Genomic DNA, 19,937 nt, shown 5'->3' on the forward strand with positions numbered 1-19,937 from the left:
ATTCTGCTAGACTCTGATGCTTCCATTCATAATTGAAGGACATATCAAGTTTCAGTGAAAGGTTAGTGAAACAATAGATGGAGCCTGTGTGGTGGTGCATACCTTTAATCCCAGCAACTCAGGAGGCTGAGACAGAAAGATGGCAAGAACAAAGCCAGCCTAGACAATTTAGTGAGATCCTGTCTCAAAATAAAAAGTGCTGGGGGTGTAACTCAGTGGTAGAACACCCCTACTATTGCAGAGAGGGAGACAGAGAGAAAACATAGATGGATTTTTTTTTTTTTTTTCCTAGCTCAGCTCCTGGACCTCCACAGTTCCTTGTCCCTAGACCACATAGTAAGGTTAAGAAGGACACGTCCAAGGGCTATCCCAGAAAATGTCCAGAAAGACAAAGTGGGTCAAGGGCTGGCAACTAATCTTGCCAGGACATTTTCACTGTGGGAAACAAGAAGAAGAAAGGCCCACAGCTGGGGTTTGTACAGAAAGCAGAATTTTCTGTGCCAATGTGGCTCTATCTTCCCTCCTAGGTCAGGGCTAGAGTTGCTCCTCAGGCACCAGGAGCTGAACCCTTGGGTGAAATAGTGCCCCACTCCACTCCACAGGGTGACTGACAGACAGAGCCAGGAAGTGCCTGGAGAGAGTTTGGGTGGCAGGCAGACCCAGATTAATTAATTACTGCAAGGGCACTGAGACCAGTGGAAAACGGGAAGGGAGCCAGGCACTGGCTGCCCTGTTTCAAAAGGAGAAGGTTGGGGGATGGAGGCTATAGTGAGGGTCCTGCTAAAGGCAGCCCAGCACTGGCACATCAGGTTCTCTTCCTACCCCATGAGCCCATTTCTTTCTTTCTTTGCTTTTTTTTTGTTGTTGTTGTTTCGTTTTGTTTTTGTTTTGTTTTGTTTTTTAATATTTTGTTTTAGTTGTAGGTGGACACAATATCTTTATTTTATTTTTTATGTGGTGCTGAGAATCGAACTTAGGGCCTTACCCATGTGAGGAGAGCGCTTTACCACTGAGCCACAACCCAGCACCCCATGAGCCCATTTCTGACAGAGGCTCTGCAATCCCCAGACATCATGGCAGAACCCTGGCCCCCTCTTGGGCTTTCCTCATTCCTGTTCCCCTGCTTCTAAGATGCTGTGTGGAGGAGGGGGTCAAATTTAGTCACTGATAACCCATCCCCTTCATTTTCACTGGTTTAATAATAATAATAATAATTTTCCTTAGATCAACTCAATTTTAAGTTTAAGAATACATTTTTATTTTTATTTATTTATTTATTTTCTTTTTCTGGTACCAGGGGTTTGCTTAACCACATCCCCAGTCCTTTTTTTTTTTTTTTTACTTTATTTAGAACCAGGGTCTCACTGAGTTGCTTAGGGATTTGCTAAATTGCTGAGGCTAGCTTTGAACTGTGATCCTCCAACTCAACCTCCCGATGCTGGAATTACAGGCATGCGCCATGCACCCAGCTCCAGTGCTTTTCTTTTTTTGAGTCTTTACATAACAACCCAAAGGAAAACTTGTTATCTTTTGCCACAAATAGAAGATGCCTGTGAAAACACAGAACACAAAACAGGACAGTTTTCCTCCAGAAACAAGGCCTGGACTTTAGTTCATAAAGTTCATTAGCAAATAGAGTAGTTCTGAGAAAAGCATCAAGCCCTGGCCTCAGCCACTGGCTCTGCTCCTCTCTGCTTTTAGCATGAATAACTCCGCAGGGTCAAAGGCCCAGGCTTCACCCTGTGGGTGTGGGCCTGGGATGGCTGAGGAAAACAGATCTCCAGCTCACTTCCAATCTAAACCCACTGCCTTTAGACTTCCCCCACTGGGGACCTGATGTTCTTCTAGTCAATACTCAAACTCTGAAGGAATGGTGGTGAGGCCCAAGTGGGTATGGTGCCTCCCACATGCACACCCATGGGCCGAGAACTTAGCTCAGTGGTAGAGTGCTTGCCTAGCATGCCTTTGAAGCCGTGGATTCCATCCCCAGCGCAAGCAAAACCAAAACAACCAAATGCATGCTCAGAGCCTGAACAGAGCCAGTCCTTTCATTATTTGTCTCCTTCCTGGTTTCATAGAGGGCTGGGGAAAGCTTCTAATTAATCCAGGAATGAAAGTGTAAACAGCCAGTAATGAAGTTTTACGTGAGCCTTTTACCGTTAGGTGCCGATAATCCCGCATCACCCTGCGGTCCTGGCTGCTGCTCTAAACTGCGTACTAAGCCTGCTTCCCACCCACGCCACGCCTGGCACCCAGGAAGCTAGCTAGCCCTTTCTAGTCTGGTCTCTGCTCTACACCCACATACCGGCTCTCCAACTCCTGAAAACGACCCATTGTCTTTTTAACACAGCAGGAGCGCCTCCCCTCGATCCCCAGCCCGCCTTTCGCATACTAGAGAAAGGTCCTGGCAAGGGTAGTGTCTGTGGGCGTCCAAGAAGGTAGGGTACATTCCCGGCTGTGCCTCCCAGCTGGAGACAACGCCAGTTTCAGAGCCATACCAGTTCCCACCACCCAGACCTTCTCAAACTCGGGGAAGGGCCTTAAGGTCCCCGAGAAATTGGGAGTGAAGTCTGGGTCTGGATCTGGGCAATTCATTATGGGGATGTTACCAAAAGGAGACTTGGGGTCGCCTCCACGGTCTGCCCTTGCTGCACCGCAACTGATCACGCTGCGATGACCCTAGCCTCGACTTACTTTGGGCCAGAGCCCTGGGCGGTCCGAAGCCCCGGACGCACGAGCCCCAGCGTGGGCCGCTGTCCGAAGCCGGCCAGCGGGCATCCCGGGTTCTGATCTCCCACCCCGCCCCCTCGCGGTGAGTGTGGCGGCAGCGGATGATGCGGCCCCTTTAAATCCGGGCCGCCCCGCCCTTCGCTGTCGACTCCGCGGCTGCCCCGGATCCAGGCCGGGCCGCGGCTTTCGCCGCCCAGCCCAGCCCAGCCCGGCCCGGCCCAGCCGCCGAGCCGAGGCCCCCAGTATCCCGCGCCCCGGAGGAGCAGCCAGAGCCGTCCCCGGCCAGGCCCCCATCCCAACCCGCCCGCATACCGCCCGGCCCCGGGCCCCCAGCCCCTCCTCGCCCCGGGGCCGGGGCCCCCGCAGCCTCCCGGCCCCTGCGCCCCGGCCCCGGTGCCCCGGGCCATGCGGCCTCGGCCCCGCCGGCGCCCGCCGCGCACCGGAGGAGATGAGGCTCCGCAATGGCACCTTCCTGACGCTGCTGCTCTTCTGCCTGTGCGCCTTCCTCTCGCTCTCCTGGTACGCGGCGCTCAGCGGCCAGAAAGGTGAGCCCCCCATCCCCCGCGGCTGCCTGGGCTCGGCCCCGCGCCCGCCCCCACACCTGGGCGCACCTGGGCGTCGGTGGCTGGAGCGGGGTCCCGGCAGTGGCCGCGTGAGGTGGCCGGAAGCGGCCGCAGGCGCCCCTTCCCCGACCGGGCGGCACGGGAGGACGCCCCTCCCATCCTCGCCCCCACTTGTTTGCTGCTGGAATAACGAAATTCTTCTCTGGCCTGGGCTGGGCCAAGAGGCGGATCGGCGATCGCTCCCCTTTGTAGCGCTCGGACTGGCCTCCTGGCGGGCAGTTATCCCCATGCCAGGGGCTATCGCTCCTATTCGCGAGTTGACCCATGGAGTTATCCCAGAGGGGCAGAGACACAAGGTCACAGAGGTAGCTGTGACCAGGTAGTCTGGGGAGCCAGCTCCAGGCATCTGGGCAGGAGCAGGCAGTGTTCTTGAGACAGTTCGAGGAACTACTCTGCACCTCACACCGCTTAGCCACTCCATCCCGCTCCCAGCTGTCCGCTCCAGCCCAGGGCTGGTGCTGCTCCTGTGTATACTGTTCCCTGGAGCCACCTGGCGCCCTCCTCCGTGGCATGGGGGCCCCAGAACTACTCCTTAGGTACCTAGGTCCCCAGGAGTCCTTCCTGTGTCTTCTTGCCTGTGCAGAATGAGTGGAGGGCCTCATGAACGGACAGCCTAACCCCTGCTATCTGATTACTTACTTTGTGTGGTCTTATTGAACCACTCCTACCTCCTGAAACACATCTGAAGCTTAGGCATGTTGTCCAGTCCACCATAATAGCCTCTGAACTGAGCACACATAGTGGGAGGCCTCAGCATTGGCTGGAGTCATTTGGTGGAGGATGGGGTGTTTTGGCCCAAGGGAGCTGAGGCACTCAGAGGCCCCTTGTCCCTCTCACCTGAGTACAGGAGGCACTGTGGGAAAAGCTGCTTCCTTCCTGCAGGATCAGGCTAAGGCCAGCTGACACTCTGCCTCCCTTCCCTGTTCCCCAATAGCACGGTAGTGGAGCTGGAGGAGGAGGAGTTGGTGGAGGAGCTGGATCCTTCCTTGGAGTCCAAGTCCAAGGCCACCGGCTGCCCCACCAGCTTCCTGCTAGCCTAGCCAAGCCCAGTCTTTTGCAGTCATTCTGTTTGATGGAGGCCTGAATTGGTCTTAGGGTTCAAAGGCCAAAATTCACAAGTCGGGGACCCTGAGAAGATATCCCTTAAGGCCTGGCACACATAGAGGCTGTGCAGGTGGAATGTGTTACCAGGGGACAACATAGTCAAGGCAGAGTTTCTGTAGGGAGGATATGTCACTCAGGGGAGGGTATTTGTGCCTTTGGGAGAGTAGCCATGAAAACAGACTGGCATGGTGGTCTATGTGCGGCCCTGTCTAAAAATTTGAAGAGCCCTTTCACCTTATCCTCAGCCAGGCCACAATTCTTATAAGTCTTCTATAGCAGCCACATTCCCTCAGCCTTGATGTCAGGAGCCATAATCAGGGACCCCCATGGGAAGCCTCTTCTGGGAGTAGCTAGCTCACCATAGGGAGCCTGTCTCCTGATGCAATAAGCAGAGTGAGAGAAACAGAGTGTTTCCACCTAGTACCCCTGTGCCTGAGATGGGCATGCAGGAGGCTGGCAGTCTGAGAGTTTGGAGAGCAGGAAAGCTCCCCAAAGAAGGGTGGGGCAGAGATGCAGGAATTCTTTCCCCTGGAGATTAAATCCCAAAAGTCTTAGGGAAATGGAAAAGGCAGTGACTGTTTCCATGGGGGCACAGCAGGGTCAGGTCTTTGGAGGCCTCGAGAGAAGTTAGAAATCTGGGTGATTTTGTGTATGTTCCATCTCAATGTCACACACAAACAACTCTGTATAAGCTCACGGTGAAGCCAGACTCAGTCTGAAGCCAGATTAGATCCTGGCTTCCAGGTTGCAGTGGATGTAGGGCTCAGGAGAAGGTCTAGTACTTAGGGGAAAGGCAAAGGAAACCAAATCTGCAGGGAAGGGAGGAGTTTGGCAGGGAGCCAGAGAGGAAGGGGACAGCAGGAGCAAGGGACATCCTGGAAGCCTGGGTCAAGTCCAAGAAGGACTCTTAGACCTTGGCAAGATAGACCCAGGAGGAGGGTTTGGGGCCCAGTTTCACATCCAGCCTTGACCATTTTTATAAAGCAGCTCTGCTGGGTTCAAACTGTAGCCCTCAGCCAAATGCCTGCTGAGACCCATCCCTAGGGAGGCAGACTCTTTTTTTTTTTTTTTTTTTTTTTTTTTTGTGGTGCTGGGGATTGAACCCAGGGCCTTGTGCTTACAAGGCAAGCACTCTACCAACTGAGCTATATCCCCAGCCCAACTGAGCTATATCCCCAGCCCAGGAGGCAGACTCTTAAGGGGAAGGGAAATGCTGGGCCTCAGGCACACAGCCCTTCCCAGTGTGCAGGCTGTCTCTCTCCCTGGTCCTAGACTTCAGTACATTGGACACCCTCCTTGAGACCTGGGAAGGTGCAAACCCTGGAGAGGTGAGGACACCTTCCATTCTCTATGAACCCCTTTCTCCCCTACAGGTTCACAGAAGATCTGTGGTTCGGCCTGGCACCTGCCTATGACGCTCTAAGCCTGTTTCCCCTTTCCTAAATATGTAACCCTTGAGCCCTAGCTTGGCTCTGGAGTCTATTTCCTCACCCAGGTGGAACACTGTGGGCCTCAGGATGTCCTGATTCCTCTGCCTCCAGGGAAGGAGTGAGAAAGCCTCCAGGCCCACTGATGTCAATAGTGTACCAATATCATAGCTCTCAATAGTGTGGTCACAACTTCAGTCCTTCCTTGAGGCCAGCTCTACCCTGCCTTCCTGAAGTGGGAAATTATGAATGGAAGGAGAAGCCAAAGTCTCGCTAATTCCCAGGAACCCCATGCCCTCCTCTGTTCACCCAGAGGGACCACAGGCTCTACATGTCTTGCCTCCTCCTCACTTGAGTTGACTTCCCAGCCTACTCACCACCCAGCCCACAAAAATTGTGGGGTGCTGGGATACCCTGGCAGAGCGCTGGTATAAGTACAACCCATGGGGAAGTTGATCACAGAGCTTGAATTTCTGGCTTTGACAGGCTAGGACAGAGTAGACCCACCATCAGAGAATCCAGGGTTGAGGGTCAAACCCAGATCTTATGAGCAGCAGCAGGCAGGACAGGGCCAGCAGCATTCAGGGAAATGACAGGAAGGTTGGTCTGGGCAGGAGCCAGTTCCTGGGGAAGAAGAGAGTTCCCTGGGGAAGAGAGACCATGGTAGGAAACAGGCTGTGGTCAGGCCTGGTTGGCCAGGGTGATTCAGAGAAACATTGTCCACCATGGCCTGTGTGACCTGTCCACCTGGGGCAATCCAGTGTGGGATAGAGCTTGGCCTATTTAAATAACAGAGAAGACCAGGGTGGGGGAATTGGGGATATAATTAGAGGTATGTGAGCCCTCCCTTCCCCCGTAGAGTGGCCCACCTCAGGAAGCTGCTTTGAATGGGGCCAGTGGCACAAGTCTGCCCCTTAGTTCCTCTACACAGAGGGAGGCACCTGTCCTGACCAGGCAGCTCTGAACTGAGTCCTTGGAGCTCTGAGAGCCTCAGCACCTCTGGTTCCCTCCTTGTTGACTCCTACTACCACTACTGAGAAGAGAGGAGCTGTGTGTTGAAGATGGCCAACTGTGTACTCAAGGAGTAAGGTTTCTAGGGTGACCTGGCCCCAGAGCCCAGCAAGGAGCCTGTCAGATCTGGTAACCCAACTCCTTCTCCAAACCCCCACTACCAAGTGAGGTGTGACCTTTACCCCTGGTGAGGCAGGATGTGGGAAGATTGGGGGACCATCTGCTCTAGTAAGAGGTACCTCCAGCAGGATCTGCTTGGCTCCTCTTCTCCAATTCCTTCTTCTTGCCCTGAGCTTTAGCATTTAAACCTCCGCCTGGACTGAGGCCGAAACTGAAGAAGGAGTTGTGTCCTTTGCCTTGATCCTGACCTTTGGTGCACTGGACTGGGTATGGGGAACACCATCCCAGGGTAGTCTAGGGACTGTTAACCCACTGGGGATCAAGGAACAGAAGAACTGCCTGAGGTAGGAGAAGAGTTCTGGAAGGCTTCCTAAATTTTGAGACTTGGAAACAAGTCCTCAAAGGCTACATGTGCTTTCATTAGACCCAAAGACAAAGAGGATTCCAGGCAGAAGAAACAGCTGTGCAAAAGCGTAAATGTTAGATGAGGAGGAGGCGTATGTGATGGCAAATAAAGAGGGCAAAAGCCAGACTAACAAAGGCCTTGAGTGCACAGGCTGGCAGGAACTGCTGGCACCCAGCCATGAGGGTTGTTTATCATTCTTGCCCACTGGTCCTTGCCAGACCAGTGGAGCCAGGTGCTTGACACCCCAGGGAATCCTCTCCACTGTCACACAGCCCTACCTGTGCTGTTCCCAGCTTACCTACACCCCTAATGCCCAAGCCCAGCTACTGCTAGCTGGGGTCCTGTTGGAGGTTTTGACCCCATTCCCCCTGGGGTGGCACACAGACCCTTTGAGGTGGCCCAGGGCAGATTTCCAGAGTTGCAGGCATCAGACCATTCAGGGTTTGTGTCCACCCGCTTTCCCCCAACTGTTAAGCAACACTTAGGCTAGTTTCTCAACTTCATCTACTTATCTGAGTAAGCAGGAGGGATGGGGGTGGCTGAAGCTACAACAGCCATCCCCAGGATCCTGTGTGATACTGAGAATTCAGTGCAGAGTGACTATCAGGACTGTGCACAGACACCCAGGGATATACTGTCACAGATCAGTCATACTGGGAGGTGTCAGTCCTACTGGGAGGATAGGAGTAGGAGTCCAGGGATGCTGGCTGTCCCCAGAAGGACTTGGGGATGGGGCTGTCTTTGAGCTCATCCTTGAAGGTAGGGAGTGGCAGCAGAGAGGGGGAAGGCTAGAGCTGAGGAACTGCTTGAGGAAGGGCCAATTCCTTGCATCCTGGATGGGACCTTGGGTGTCCCAATCCTTCCAAGGAGCATATGTGCAAGAAGCTGGAGGGGGACTTTGGGAGCCAAGGGGCAGAAAGGATTCAGTCTGAGGCTATACCATCCCCTGTTTGGGATTGCCTGGTTTGGGACTGGAAATGGTCTATTGTGTTCTGACTTCAGCGGTCTCCTCAAAGGAGTACTGCAAGAGGGCAAATCCGCCTGCTGGGGGCTTGTCTACCCAAAGCATGAGCATCAGTGTGACCTTACCAATAACCTTTATGTAACCTCAGGTGTGTGGCAGACTCGAGAACAGCTGTGATGTGCTATTGTAGATGTGCACAGATGGGTACTCAGCTGTATGCACTAGTATGAGCAAAGAACTTACCTGAGCAAGATATGTTCGAGGCTGCCCCCTAGTGACTATGCGTATCCCTGCCCACAACCCGCAGGCGACGTAGTGGACGTTTACCAGCGGGAGTTCCTGGCGCTTCGCGACCGGTTGCACGCGGCTGAGCAGGAGAGCCTTAAGCGCTCCAAGGAGCTCAACCTGGTACTGGATGAGATCAAGAGGGCCGTGTCAGAGAGACAAGCACTGCGAGATGGAGATGGCAATCGTACCTGGGGCCGCCTAACAGGTGAGCTGTGCAGAGGGCAGGATAAGGCACACAGGGTCTGGCAGATCACACGTTCGCTGTCTGATCAGCAACTTTCTGATCCACCCAGAGGACCCCCGACTGAAGCCGTGGAACGTCTCACACAGGCACGTGCTGCACCTGCCCACTGTCTTCCACCACTTGCCACACCTACTGGCCAAGGAGAGCAGTCTGCAACCAGCAGTGCGGGTGGGCCAGGGACGCACAGGAGGTAGGGGTGTAGCCTAGGAGGGGCGAGAGGCGGGCAGCGAGAAGTCCCTGGCAAGTCCCCAGCGGCATGCCCAGTGTCACCCCTTTGCGCCCCTACAGTGTCGGTGGTGATGGGAATCCCGAGCGTGCGGCGCGAGGTGCACTCATACCTGACAGACACGCTGCACTCTCTTATTTCTGAGCTGAGTCCGCAGGAGAAGGAAGACTCGGTTATTGTGGTGCTGATCGCCGAGGCGAGTGGTCTAGGGCGTGGGGGTAGGGAAGGTATGGAGGGAAGACCCACGTTGCAAAATAACCAGAAAAAGAAATAAAAGCAGAACAACATCCTGAAGGAAAAAAATATCAAAAGTGCAATCGTCAGTTTCATTCACAAAATTAACAAAACAAAGTTAAGACGAAAGAAGCATTTTAGCGCCCCCTCGTGGAGATGCCTTTTATCTGGTCCCATTCACCCCACTCCATGCCAGGCCCCCTGTGTATCCCAAAGGGCTTTGTCTGAGGTACCTGCAACCCATAGGCCTGGCCTTACTTGGCCTTCAGGACAGGAGGCTCATTTCCTCCACACGTGGGGACATCTGAAGTCTGCACCCCTGTCCCTCCTTCCTTCTTCCAGGCCATTAGGGGTGGCAACCAGGCTAAGAGAGTGCTTGGTTTTCCCACAGACTGACTCTCAGTATACGTCAGCAGTGACAGAGAACATCAAGGCCTTGTGAGTATGGCAACCTAAGAAAGCTGGTGAAGGGAAGGCTCTTGGCAGGGTGCTGGGCATACAGGAGCCTGCCTCCCCCACAAGATGGTGACTTGTGTCTGTGGGGGAAGATGCTTCCCCTCTTGGCTGAGAGAGGGTGAGTGTGCAGAGGTGGCCAAGCCCCTCCGGAGCCTCAGTGCCTCAGTAGACTGGTTGTGGTGGTGTGATATGGGAAGGAGGAGGGATGTCTGCCTGGTGAGCCCTAAGAAAGGGTTGGCTCAGAGCCCCCCCTTAGCCCTGGAGGCTGCACATCCACTGGACCTTCCTGCCCCTCCCTCCAGGTTCCCCACGGAGATCCATTCTGGGCTCCTGGAGGTCATCTCCCCTTCCCCTCACTTCTACCCTGACTTCTCCCGCCTCCGAGAGTCCTTCGGGGACCCCAAGGAGAGAGTCAGGTACTTACCCCTTTCCCCCACATCTCAGTGGCCCCAGCAATCTGTCCACCTCTGCTGAGACTCCAGCCTGTTAGTATCTGGATCCAGAGCACTTGTTGCAGTGTGTCTGATGTTCCCTTGGAGGACTGCTGCATGGGGATGGGGGATGGGGGATAGGTCCCTCCCATTCAGCATGCCTTTATTTGTTTGTTTTTATGTGGAGCTAAGGATTGAACCCAGTGCCTCACACATGCTAGGCACTGAGCTGTAGCCTCAGCCCCCCATCCCATTCAGTGACTTTTCTGGTAGTCATACTGGAAGTGAAGGAGCTGAGACCCCTGCCCTCCCAACCCACAGGTGGAGGACCAAACAGAACCTCGATTATTGTTTCCTCATGATGTATGCGCAGTCCAAAGGCATCTACTATGTGCAGGTCAGTCCTGAGACCCTGTTCTGCCCCTGCTCTACCTTTGGTTGGGCTTGGGTGCTTAGCCCTGACCTGCTCCATATCCCTTCCTGCTCTGGCCTTGGTTAAACTTGGATAAGGGACCCTGCCCTGCCCATGTCCCTCCTGAGTCCCAAACTTTCATGCAGCTGGAGGATGACATCGTAGCCAAGCCCAACTACCTGAGTACCATGAAGAACTTCGCACTGCAGCAGCCCTCCGAGGACTGGATGATCCTGGAGTTCTCCCAGCTGGGCTTCATTGGTATGATACCCCTTACCCAGTCCCACTTGCCTGACCACAGGTCCTTTGGTCCTGCCCACCCCTCTGCTATTAGCCCTCAGCCCCAGTACCATGCTGTCATGCTTGTGAACTTTTGTCCAGATTGAGGTGTCCTGGAGTGCCTGCTGTAGCCCCTCTGCATGGAGATGTCTGAGTTCACCATGCCTGTCTATTTATTCTCTTATATCCACATCTACCAAAAGTTGTTTCACTTTCTGTAGAACCTTTCTAGGGGCCCCCACAGGAATTAAGAGGGTCAAGCAATACTACCCATTCTGTGCCCCTTATTCCCCACCCCTAACCCCACCTCCAGGAAAGATGTTCAAGTCATTGGACCTGAGCCTGATTGTGGAGTTCATCCTCATGTTCTACCGGGACAAGCCCATTGACTGGCTTCTGGACCATATTCTCTGGGTGAAGGTCTGCAACCCCGAGAAGGATGCGGTAAGCAGCGTGTGCACAGAGTCGGGGGACAGAGGAAGCTGGGCATTCAGCCAACAGCATTTGACTATGTTCTCCCCACGTGTCTGATCCTGAGGATACAGCCTGGCCGACCAGGTCTGCCCTTGGAGTTGGGGCTGAGCTGAGCCCAGGGTGTCGCTTTCCCTTCACAGAAGCATTGTGACCGGCAGAAGGCAAACCTTCGGATCCGCTTTAAGCCGTCCCTCTTCCAGCATGTGGGTACTCACTCCTCGCTGGCCGGCAAAATCCAGAAACTAAAGGTGAGTTATGCCACATGCTCTGAGGCAGGGGTTCAGGGTGGGGCTCACACTCAACTCACCGTTCCTCTGTGCCACAGGACAAGGATTTTGGGAAGCAGGCCCTGCGGAAGGAGCACGTGAACCCGCCCGCTGAGGTGAGCACGAGCCTGAAGACATACCAGCATTTCACCCTGGAGAAGGCCTACCTGCGTGAGGATTTCTTCTGGGCATTCACACCTGCTGCGGGGGACTTCATCCGCTTCCGCTTCTTCCAACCATTGCGCCTTGAGCGGTCAGTGTCAACAGCCACAGGGCCACATTGGGGGAGGGGGAAGGGTGCTGGCCTCAGCACAAATTCTGTGACCCTCTGTGACCCCCCCTAGAAAATTAACCTATTACCGAACCTCACCATGCCTCATGTTTTTTTATCTGCAAAGCAGGGCTCATGATGATACCTTACTACCTTATGAGGACTAGGTCAGGCAATGCCTCTAGGGATGGGTAACACTCATCGTCATTGTCCCAGGATAAGGCCCTGGCTGCCTTTCATAGCCCATGGATTGCCTGTGATGGCGCCTAGCCCCCCAGCTCTGGGGCTGACCTACTGCGTTCCTGGCCTATGCCTGACCTTTTCTCTGTTGGGCCCTGGGCAGTGTGTCACCCTTTGCAGCAGCTCACCCATCTGTCTGGCCATGCACAGGTTCTTCTTCCGCAGCGGGAACATTGAGCACCCAGAAGACAAGCTCTTCAACACTTCCGTAGAGGTGCTGCCCTTTGATGTGAGTGCTCCAGGATGTGGGTGGGCACTGAGGCTTGACCCTCTCATGGCAACCACTTCAGCCCCTTGATTTGTCCCCAGAATCCCCAGTCAGAGAAGGAGGCCCTGCAGGAGGGCCGCTCAGCCACTCTTCGTTATCCTCGGAGCCCTGATGGCTACCTCCAGATAGGTGAGTAAAGGACAGTGTGGGGTGGGGGCACCTGGCATGCCCTGTTTAGGCTGGATGTTAGGTGTTGGCATGTTTACTTCTCAGCATTGCCCTCCCCTAGGCTCCTTCTACAAGGGTGTGGCAGAAGGTGAGGTAGACCCTGCCTTTGGACCCCTGGAAGCACTGCGCCTGTCCATTCAGACTGATTCCCCCGTGTGGGTCATTCTGAGTGAGGTAAGCCAGGGTAAGGTGCAGGGAACAGCCACGGAGACCATGGCAGAGCCCTGAGGCCCCACTGACCCTGTGCCCAATTCCTTCAGATCTTCCTGAAGAAGGCCGACTAAGCAGAGGGCTTCTGAGGGTGCTCTGTGGCCAGCCCTGAAGCCCATGTGTCCAAGGATGTTGTCGTTGCTGCCCCTGGAGGGCCAGGCGCATTCATCCCACCCAGAAGGTTCTGTGCAAGGCCTGGGGTCCACCGCTGGCCCGGAGGCCCCAGGAGCTGGTGCTGCCCCTGCCCGCCGGGCCGCGGGAAGAGGCAGGCGGCCCCCACACTGTGCCTGAGGGCTGGCCCACTGCCCGCCCTAACCGTTCGCACCCGGCCAGCTGGCTTGAGCCAGGCCGTTTTAGAAGAGCTTTTTCTTGGGCGCCCACTGTCTCTGGCGCGAACACTGGAATGCATATACTACTTTATGTGCTGTGTTTTTTATTCTTGGATACATTTGATTTTTTCACGTAAGTCCACGTATACTTCTATAAGAGCGTGACTTGTAATAAAGGGTTAATGAAGCGTGTGCCTCAAACATGAATGCTCTGAGTTCTGACCAGGCACATCCTGGTCTGCCTCTACACTTGGTGAAGCTCCACAGACCCCATAAACCTGCTGGTGGTCAGAGGAAGCCCTGGTACTGGAAGACCCCACCCTGTGTGAGCTGCAAGGATGGACTTGATCTCTCAGGGCTAGACCAAGGACCCAAACTCTCCTTCTGCTGATATGTGTCCAGAGCTTCTGTGGCCACTGTTCAATAGGACCTTGCCCATTTCCAGGTAGGTTCCTGGGAATCTAGTCAGTAACTTATGAATCATTAACTCAGAATTTGTGTCCAGGCACCCAAAACTGCCCCATCCTAGGAATAATCCCCCTCCTCAAGTATGCCCCTTCCCACACATCATTGTAGCCTGGCATCCCCCTGCCCCAACTGCCTGTGCATCTAGCCTTCCCTTGGTGCCTCAAGTTAAAGGTGTTCTCCACCTTCCTTATTCCTTCTCCTCCATGGTTCTCTGTCCTTGCCCTTGTCTCCCTGCTCATCTGGCTTCCCTGGTCTCAGACACATACTGGGGTCTTTTTCCGTAAAACAAGTGAGTGACCTCCAGCCAACCTCAGGGCACACATTTTTGACCCTGCTTATAAAACTTTTATGCTCTGCTGGCTAGGCTAAAAGTCACTTTTAAGAAATGTCTTTCCCATCGGCCTTTCTTGTATCTGGTCCCTCAAGGCGCCCTGATGTTTTCTTAAGAGAGCCTATCTTGACTACACTTCTGGTCATGCCCACTACTCTACTGCTCTTGACATGGGGGAAAGAGTACTGATCAAAAAGGGGGTCCCTGCTGTCATATGGGGAGAGATTGACCAGTTCTGGTTGTGAAGGTGGTGGAGGGAAGATGAGGAATAGGTCAGCCGAGGTCAGTGGGAGGGAAAGGGCTGAGGGCAAAAAAAAAAAAAGTGCTATATGGGGGGCCAAGGTTAAACCCTGGGCAGAGGCGGCCCTAAGGTCTGACAGTAGGGCAGGGGAAGACTAGATCGAGCCCCGCCCCCGGAGGAAGCCTTTACCTCTGTGGCTCCGCCCATACCTCCAAGCATTCCAAGCAACTGCTACAGTCAAGGGCTGAATCCCTGAAGTCTTTACAGCCTCTGATGCGCCCTCTCCCCCGACTCCAACCCAGAGAATGCAGAGGCAGCCCAGTCTCGGAAATTTTAATTAAGACACTGGAATGCGGGGGCAGGCCACCATCCCTTGCTCGTGGACGCTCCGGCTCTTCCCCAACTTTGTCAACTCGGCTGTCCTTCATCTCAAGCCATCATCGGCACCAGCTTCTGGAGCCGTCTGAGAAGCGCAGCTTGCAGTGTGGCCGGGAGGAAGTGGAAGAGTAGGCCGAGCGCAGCCAGTGCCACCAACAGCCAGAGCGCTCGAGCGCTCGTGTACAGGGGGGCCAACCTGCAGGCGGGGCTTAGCTTGTGCAGGCTTCGCCCCTCTCCGGCCCACGCACAGAAAGACCCGCCCACCCGCTCCGCTCCGGGTTGGAGCACCAGCCAGCTATCCGCAAAGGACCCGGGTCATCAGAACCCCTCCCGTGAGCGATCTTTCCAAGAAGGGCTTTACTGGGAGCCCCGCCCCAGTTCTCACCTAAGCTGAGCGCAGCGCTTGTAGCCCTGGAAGTAGCGGAGGCGTGCGAACAGGTAGACCAACCCACACAGAGCCGCCGCGCCTGTGAGAGCGGTAGGGCGGGGCGGGGCGGGGTGAGCAAGCTGGTGCAGGTACCCCAGGGGACCCTCTGCTGCGCCCCTCTCCTGCCCCCAGACCTTCGTGGAAAAAGATGCCAGCGATCCAGAGCGTTGCGAGGAACAACGGGAAGTACTCGCTGCAGTTAACCCTGTGGTGGGGACGAGGTGGGATGAGGGTGCCGATCTGGTTGGTCTTCCGACCCTAAACGGCCTCATTCTCGCTACCCTCTTCCGCGCCTTCCCTCCGCTCCTCACTGGGCTCGGTAGACGCGCTCAAACTCCGGCGGACCGGTGGTGAGCGGCGGCGACACGCGGAAGGCCCTGCGCGCCCAGATCACCTGCAGAGAGAAGTAGGCTGGGAGCAGAGAGGAAGCCAGGGTCAGGACTAGACGCCCCGCAGACTTGTGGGGAGGCCTTCTGCAGTCTGATCCTGCACTTTCCCTTCTCCACGCAGAACGACTCCCTTCTATGAGAACCTCCTATCAGACCCCTCTGCCTGCTGTGTCAAGGATGCTTAATGGGGAAGGCAGGACTGAAGCCATGGGCACAGAAAGGCCCTGTCCTGCCCCGTGAGTGGTGCAAGCTCTAGAACACCTGTTGGTGGGAGGGACCACATGAGACTTTGTTCCTGAACCATTTGATTTGCAAAACTTAGGCAAATGCCCAACTTCTACTCTTTAGGCATGGACTTCAGCTTTCTAGTCCCTAGACAGGAAGTTCCTCCTGCAGAGGGGATAGGGGATGGGGACGGGGCGGAAGGGGGGGGGGAGCTGAGGTAGAATTAAACTATATCCCTCCAAATGCAAGGAAGCATCCACCTAGTGGCCAAGAGACCCTGTTCACCCACATAACACTCAAATCAGACAAAAAGGGCCTCCGATGCTACCTAAAGCTGGGGTCACTTAAGCCTGTGTCCCAAGGCCTCCACACTGGCATAGGCTCCAGTCTCTTTCTGTATTCAGACATTATGGACCCGACCCTAAATCTGACAGATACCCTCTTCCCTGCTCCCAGATAGATGCAGTTGGGACTCTTCCAGCCTAACCCCAGGACCTGGGGGCAAGGTACAGAAGGTGGGCTGGCCATAAGGGGCCCTTCTTTTGGCCTAGGCCAGGTCCTGATCACACACACTGTCCTGTCTCCCTATGAATTCCATGTCCCTAGTGCCTTTGGTACCAGGCCCTCTGTACACTGTGCACCCAAGTGCACTGTGGGTGCCAAGGGACAATGTGGATTATGGAGCTAAACCTATGACTACATGAGAAGAAATTGGGGACCCATCTTGCTTGTGCAGCTAGAGGTCAAGTTGACCTGCCTGTTCAGTCCCTTCAGAACCTCACCACAGACTGTGCCTTATCTTAGCCCTCATGTTGTAGGGGCAATGGTGTCCCCAAGCAGCAGGGATATCTGGCCCAAGAATGTGTCTAGGGCCAGTTTGAGAAAAGCATCGAAGTCAGGCACCTTTCCAGGAGTAGGGGAGCAGGTTTCAACCCTGTCCAAGTCTGCATGGTCCCAGTGTGGAAGGTACCTTTGAAGACAGGGAATGGGGGCTTCCTGGGATGCCTAGAGAGGGACAATTGGAAAGGGCAGGGATCAGCTGCTCTAAGCCCATGGCTTAGAATGAAAGGTGTGGTCACGAATGGTCCCACCGTTCATCTAGGTGCCCTCCCACCCCCAAGTCCTAGAGCTCCACACAGTTGGATACCACACCTGGATCCTTTGAGAGCCCCTGCCCTCCTCCAGGCTTCTTATGCTGGCTAAGAGGCCACCATCCCCAAGCCTGCACCTGGCATGCTTACCTCAGTTGTCCCTCAGCAGTCTTTTTTTTGCTGCTTGTTCCCCTTATTTGGCCACCCTTCTCAGCCTTGGTCTCTGCCCAGAGTTTTCATAACTTTCCCTGCACAGATCCCTCCACACAAAGACTTTCCCTTTCTACCTTGTGAAAGTACAAGTGAGCCCCTCAACAGATCTCTGGCCCTAGCCCATGAAAGTCTCCAGCAACCCTGGAAAAGCGTGGGCCTTGGCAATAGGAGCCTAGGCTGGAGGTGCCCCTCTGCCCTTCACCCAGGTCTGGCCCCTCCACTACTTTCCCAGGGTCTGGAAGACAGAAGACAGGTTGTATGGGTCAGAGTCCTACCCATTCCCAGATAGGAGCCATCCTACCTTGCAACAGGACTCCCAGGAGGGTGACAGTGGCCAGAAGAGCTATGTCGTCCTTCATGCTGCCAGTAGTGGAAGGGCTAGCTACAGAGTTCTTGTCAGCCCGTTTGCTGCTCAGAGGCTGGCCCCAGAGAGGAAGAGCAGCTCAGCACCCTCTCTACCCCTTCTCAGTGGAGGGGGGTGCATAACGGGGCGGGACCACAAAGGCAGGGAGCCAAGGCTGACTGGGAGGGCGGAAGCTAGGACTGGGGACAGTCTGACCACTTCCCCAGTTGTTCCTGCCCCTTCCATGACTGTTTCTGTGCTAATAGAACCCAAGTTGTCCACCCAGGCCTGCTCCAACCCTGGATATGTCCAGCTGTTGTGTTCCCCCACAGTGTTTCCCTTGCTGTGCTCCCTTAGCAGGTCCCAGATTGCCCTTCAGACTTCCCCTTCATCCCAAGTCTTGTCCTAGGCTCCAAGCTCACAGGGTCCCAACCCTGACTCCCCCACCCACCCATACACACACTTACCTATTTCCCCCCCCTAACCAGGGCTGTTGAGTAGCGATCAACCTTCAAGGACAATGTCTGCAAACTTCCCAGCTCCCTCTGGCCTCATAATGAAGTCCAAGTGCCTCCAGTCTCACTGCTCCTTCCAGACCAATGTCATCCCTCCATCCTCATAACCTCTATAAGGGCCCTTCTGCCTTGGGTCATGGAGGGAACTCCTGTCCCAAGGCCTCTTGGCTGGCAGAATGGGTCTTCTCACTTGGGGGGTTTCTGACCCCAAGCGGTCACCTGGCTTTTTCTGCCCAGCCTACCAGTTAGCTCGGGGTAACATTCCTCCCTTTGCTGAGGCCCCAGCTCTCCCCACACTCCAGTCCTGTGGTCTGGACAGAACTGACTCTTGCCCCTCCCAGGCCTGCATGATGGACATAACTGTGAGCCAGCTGGGCGAACTGGTGCATACCTGTAATCCCAGCTGCTTGGGAGGCTGAGGCAGGAGGATTGCAAGTTCAAAGTCAGCCTCAGCAACTTAGCAAGACCCTAAGCAACTTAGTGAGACCCTGCCTCAAAATAAAATATAGAAAGGTTAAGTGCCCCTGGGTTCAATTTCTGGTACCAACTGTGTGAGCCAAGGCTGACTCAAGATGGTGAGATGTGGTCCTAAAAACTTCATTAGCAATTTGGGAAAGGAAGTTTAGAGTTGGAAGGGAGACTTGCCAAGGGCACCAGAGGATTCCTGTTTGTGAGCCCTGGAGCCCACCTTGCCTGCCATTCTCTTCCAGACCCTTCGGTCTTTTCAGGGTTTTTGTTGTTTTGTGGTACTTGGGATTGAACCTTGAGGTACTCTACCACTGAGCTACATGCCCAGCCCTTTTTTTTTTTTTTTTTAATTTGCTACAGGATCTTGCTAAATTGCTAAGGCTGTCCTTGAATTTTTGATCCTACTGCCTCAGCCACAGAATAAAGTAGCTGGGATCACAGGTATGTTCTACTATACCCAGCCAGTCTTTTCAGTTTTGTGAAATGTCACTTCTCTTTGACTGAAGCTGCTTTGAGGAGGGTTTGGTCAGTGATAACAGATTCCAGACTGATACATATGCAAAGGCAGGCCAGCTCAGTGACATGTGAGTAATGCCAGAGACTGGGGGTTGAGGGTACAAAGGTAGGGGCCAATGGGGCCACAAGCGAGCACGGGCTGTGCTGTGGGAAAGGAAGAGACAGAGTAACTGCTACTTCATCTGGTCCTGAACTACCAGGATGTGCGCCTCCCCATCACATGCACACTGGCTGGTCACACCAGGGGAGTCTCAACATGTCTGGGTCATGTGACCTTGGAAGCTCCACCCTTGTCACACAACTAGCCTCCTTCCTTGTTGCCCCCAAGCCCTGGTTCCAGCCCCAGGGCTTTTTGCCTGATAGGCTCCCCCAGAATCCCTTTCTCCCTCTTCTCACCTGGCCAAAAGCCAGTGCCCTTTGCTCATAATAACCCCCAGGAAAACAGATGATCCCCAGCTGAAGGCCCTGCAAGTTCTTCAAGGTCAGAGGTGGGTCCTCCTGCTTTAGGCTAAGGTCTGACAAGAGCAATTATGCTACGTGGTCAAAGATGATTGATAGAAGCCAGGAGATTGAGTGCCAGAGAATACCAACCACATCCTTGGGCCTTCTCCACCACTCAGCCCACTTCCTCCCTGAACCTTCCCTAACTGCAGCCCCCTGCTCTGGTCTCCCCTCCAGCCCACCCAGGCCTGCATGAAGGTAGGGCACATGCTGCTATGCCGGCATCGGCACAGGATCTGGTAGGTTGTGCCCCAGTGTGTACATGTGAGCTGTGCGGTTGCCCACACGCCTGTTGGCAAGCCGCTGCACAAAGCACACACAAAGTGCGTCTGGAGTCTCTCTCTGCTTGTATCACAGCTTATCCATGGGCCCATGGGCATGTCTGGGTCTTTAGAAGTTCAGGCCCTCTCTCCACCAAGCTCTCATTTCCTCTGAGACCTGGATGTCCTTCTGTCTAGGATCGTCCCCTCTGCTCTGATAACAGGAAGCTATTGCCTGACATCAGCAGCTTCTGAGGAAGTCCCTGGACAGATGTCCAGGCAGGACCCAGGGTCTCAGTCCCCTTTGTCCTCAACTCCTTCACTCTGAGTTTGCTCAGACTCTCAGAGTGACAGGAAGAGCCAGCCCAAGGTCCTCCAGGCACTGGCCAC

The 19,937-nt window shown here is 54.7% G+C and overlaps 2 protein-coding genes across 3 annotated transcripts; one reads left to right on the forward strand and one right to left on the reverse strand.

Annotated features, from left to right (window-relative positions):
* Positions 1 to 2,886: 2,886 nt before the first annotated feature.
* On the forward strand, positions 2,887 to 13,369 carry Mgat4b (alpha-1,3-mannosyl-glycoprotein 4-beta-N-acetylglucosaminyltransferase B). The gene is made up of 15 exons (XM_047556218.1): positions 2,887 to 3,275; positions 8,693 to 8,878; positions 8,967 to 9,107; positions 9,206 to 9,339; positions 9,769 to 9,815; positions 10,136 to 10,249; positions 10,586 to 10,661; positions 10,823 to 10,937; positions 11,269 to 11,399; positions 11,570 to 11,677; positions 11,755 to 11,948; positions 12,357 to 12,435; positions 12,516 to 12,603; positions 12,704 to 12,816; positions 12,903 to 13,369. Exons 1-15 carry the CDS (start codon positions 3,179 to 3,181, stop codon positions 12,924 to 12,926), a joined length of 1,647 nt encoding a protein of 548 aa, XP_047412174.1. The 5' UTR covers positions 2,887 to 3,178; the 3' UTR covers positions 12,927 to 13,369.
* Positions 13,370 to 14,522: 1,153 nt separating this feature from the next.
* On the reverse strand, positions 14,523 to 17,388 carry Ltc4s (leukotriene C4 synthase). 2 transcript variants are annotated; one of them, XM_047556221.1, is made up of 5 exons: positions 17,246 to 17,388; positions 15,338 to 15,437; positions 15,161 to 15,231; positions 14,985 to 15,066; positions 14,523 to 14,697 (listed from the first exon to the last, which is right to left on the reverse strand). In XM_047556221.1, the coding sequence occupies exons 1-5, from the start codon at positions 17,301 to 17,303 to the stop codon at positions 14,646 to 14,648; spliced, it is 363 nt and encodes a 120-aa protein (XP_047412177.1). In that variant the 5' UTR covers positions 17,304 to 17,388; the 3' UTR covers positions 14,523 to 14,645. The 2 variants fall into 2 exon arrangements, with proteins under 2 accessions (XP_047412177.1, XP_047412176.1); XM_047556220.1 differs by having other exon boundaries at positions 14,525 to 14,795.
* Positions 17,389 to 19,937: the final 2,549 nt, after the last annotated feature.

This window comes from Sciurus carolinensis, chromosome 6, assembly GCF_902686445.1.
Source record: "Sciurus carolinensis chromosome 6, mSciCar1.2, whole genome shotgun sequence".
Lineage (NCBI taxonomy): Eukaryota > Metazoa > Chordata > Mammalia > Rodentia > Sciuridae > Sciurus > Sciurus carolinensis.

Excerpts from the sequence above, each read along its gene's own strand:
- Ltc4s (XM_047556220.1), bottom strand. The coding sequence starts at position 17,303 with ATGAAGGACGACATAGCTCTTCTGGCCACTGTCACCCTCCTGGGAGTC. Across the intron at positions 15,438-17,245 it reads CCTGGGAGTCCTGTTGCAAG|CCTACTTCTCTCTGCAGGTG; the intron begins GTAGGATGGCTC and ends CTCTGCTCCCAG. Across the intron at positions 15,232-15,337 it reads GAGCGCGTCTACCGAGCCCA|GGTTAACTGCAGCGAGTACT; the intron begins GTGAGGAGCGGA and ends TCCCCACCACAG.
- Mgat4b (XM_047556218.1), top strand. The coding sequence starts at position 3,179 with ATGAGGCTCCGCAATGGCACCTTCCTGACGCTGCTGCTCTTCTGCCTG. Across the intron at positions 9,816-10,135 it reads ACAGAGAACATCAAGGCCTT|GTTCCCCACGGAGATCCATT; the intron begins GTGAGTATGGCA and ends CCCTCCCTCCAG. Across the intron at positions 12,817-12,902 it reads TGTGGGTCATTCTGAGTGAG|ATCTTCCTGAAGAAGGCCGA; the intron begins GTAAGCCAGGGT and ends CAATTCCTTCAG.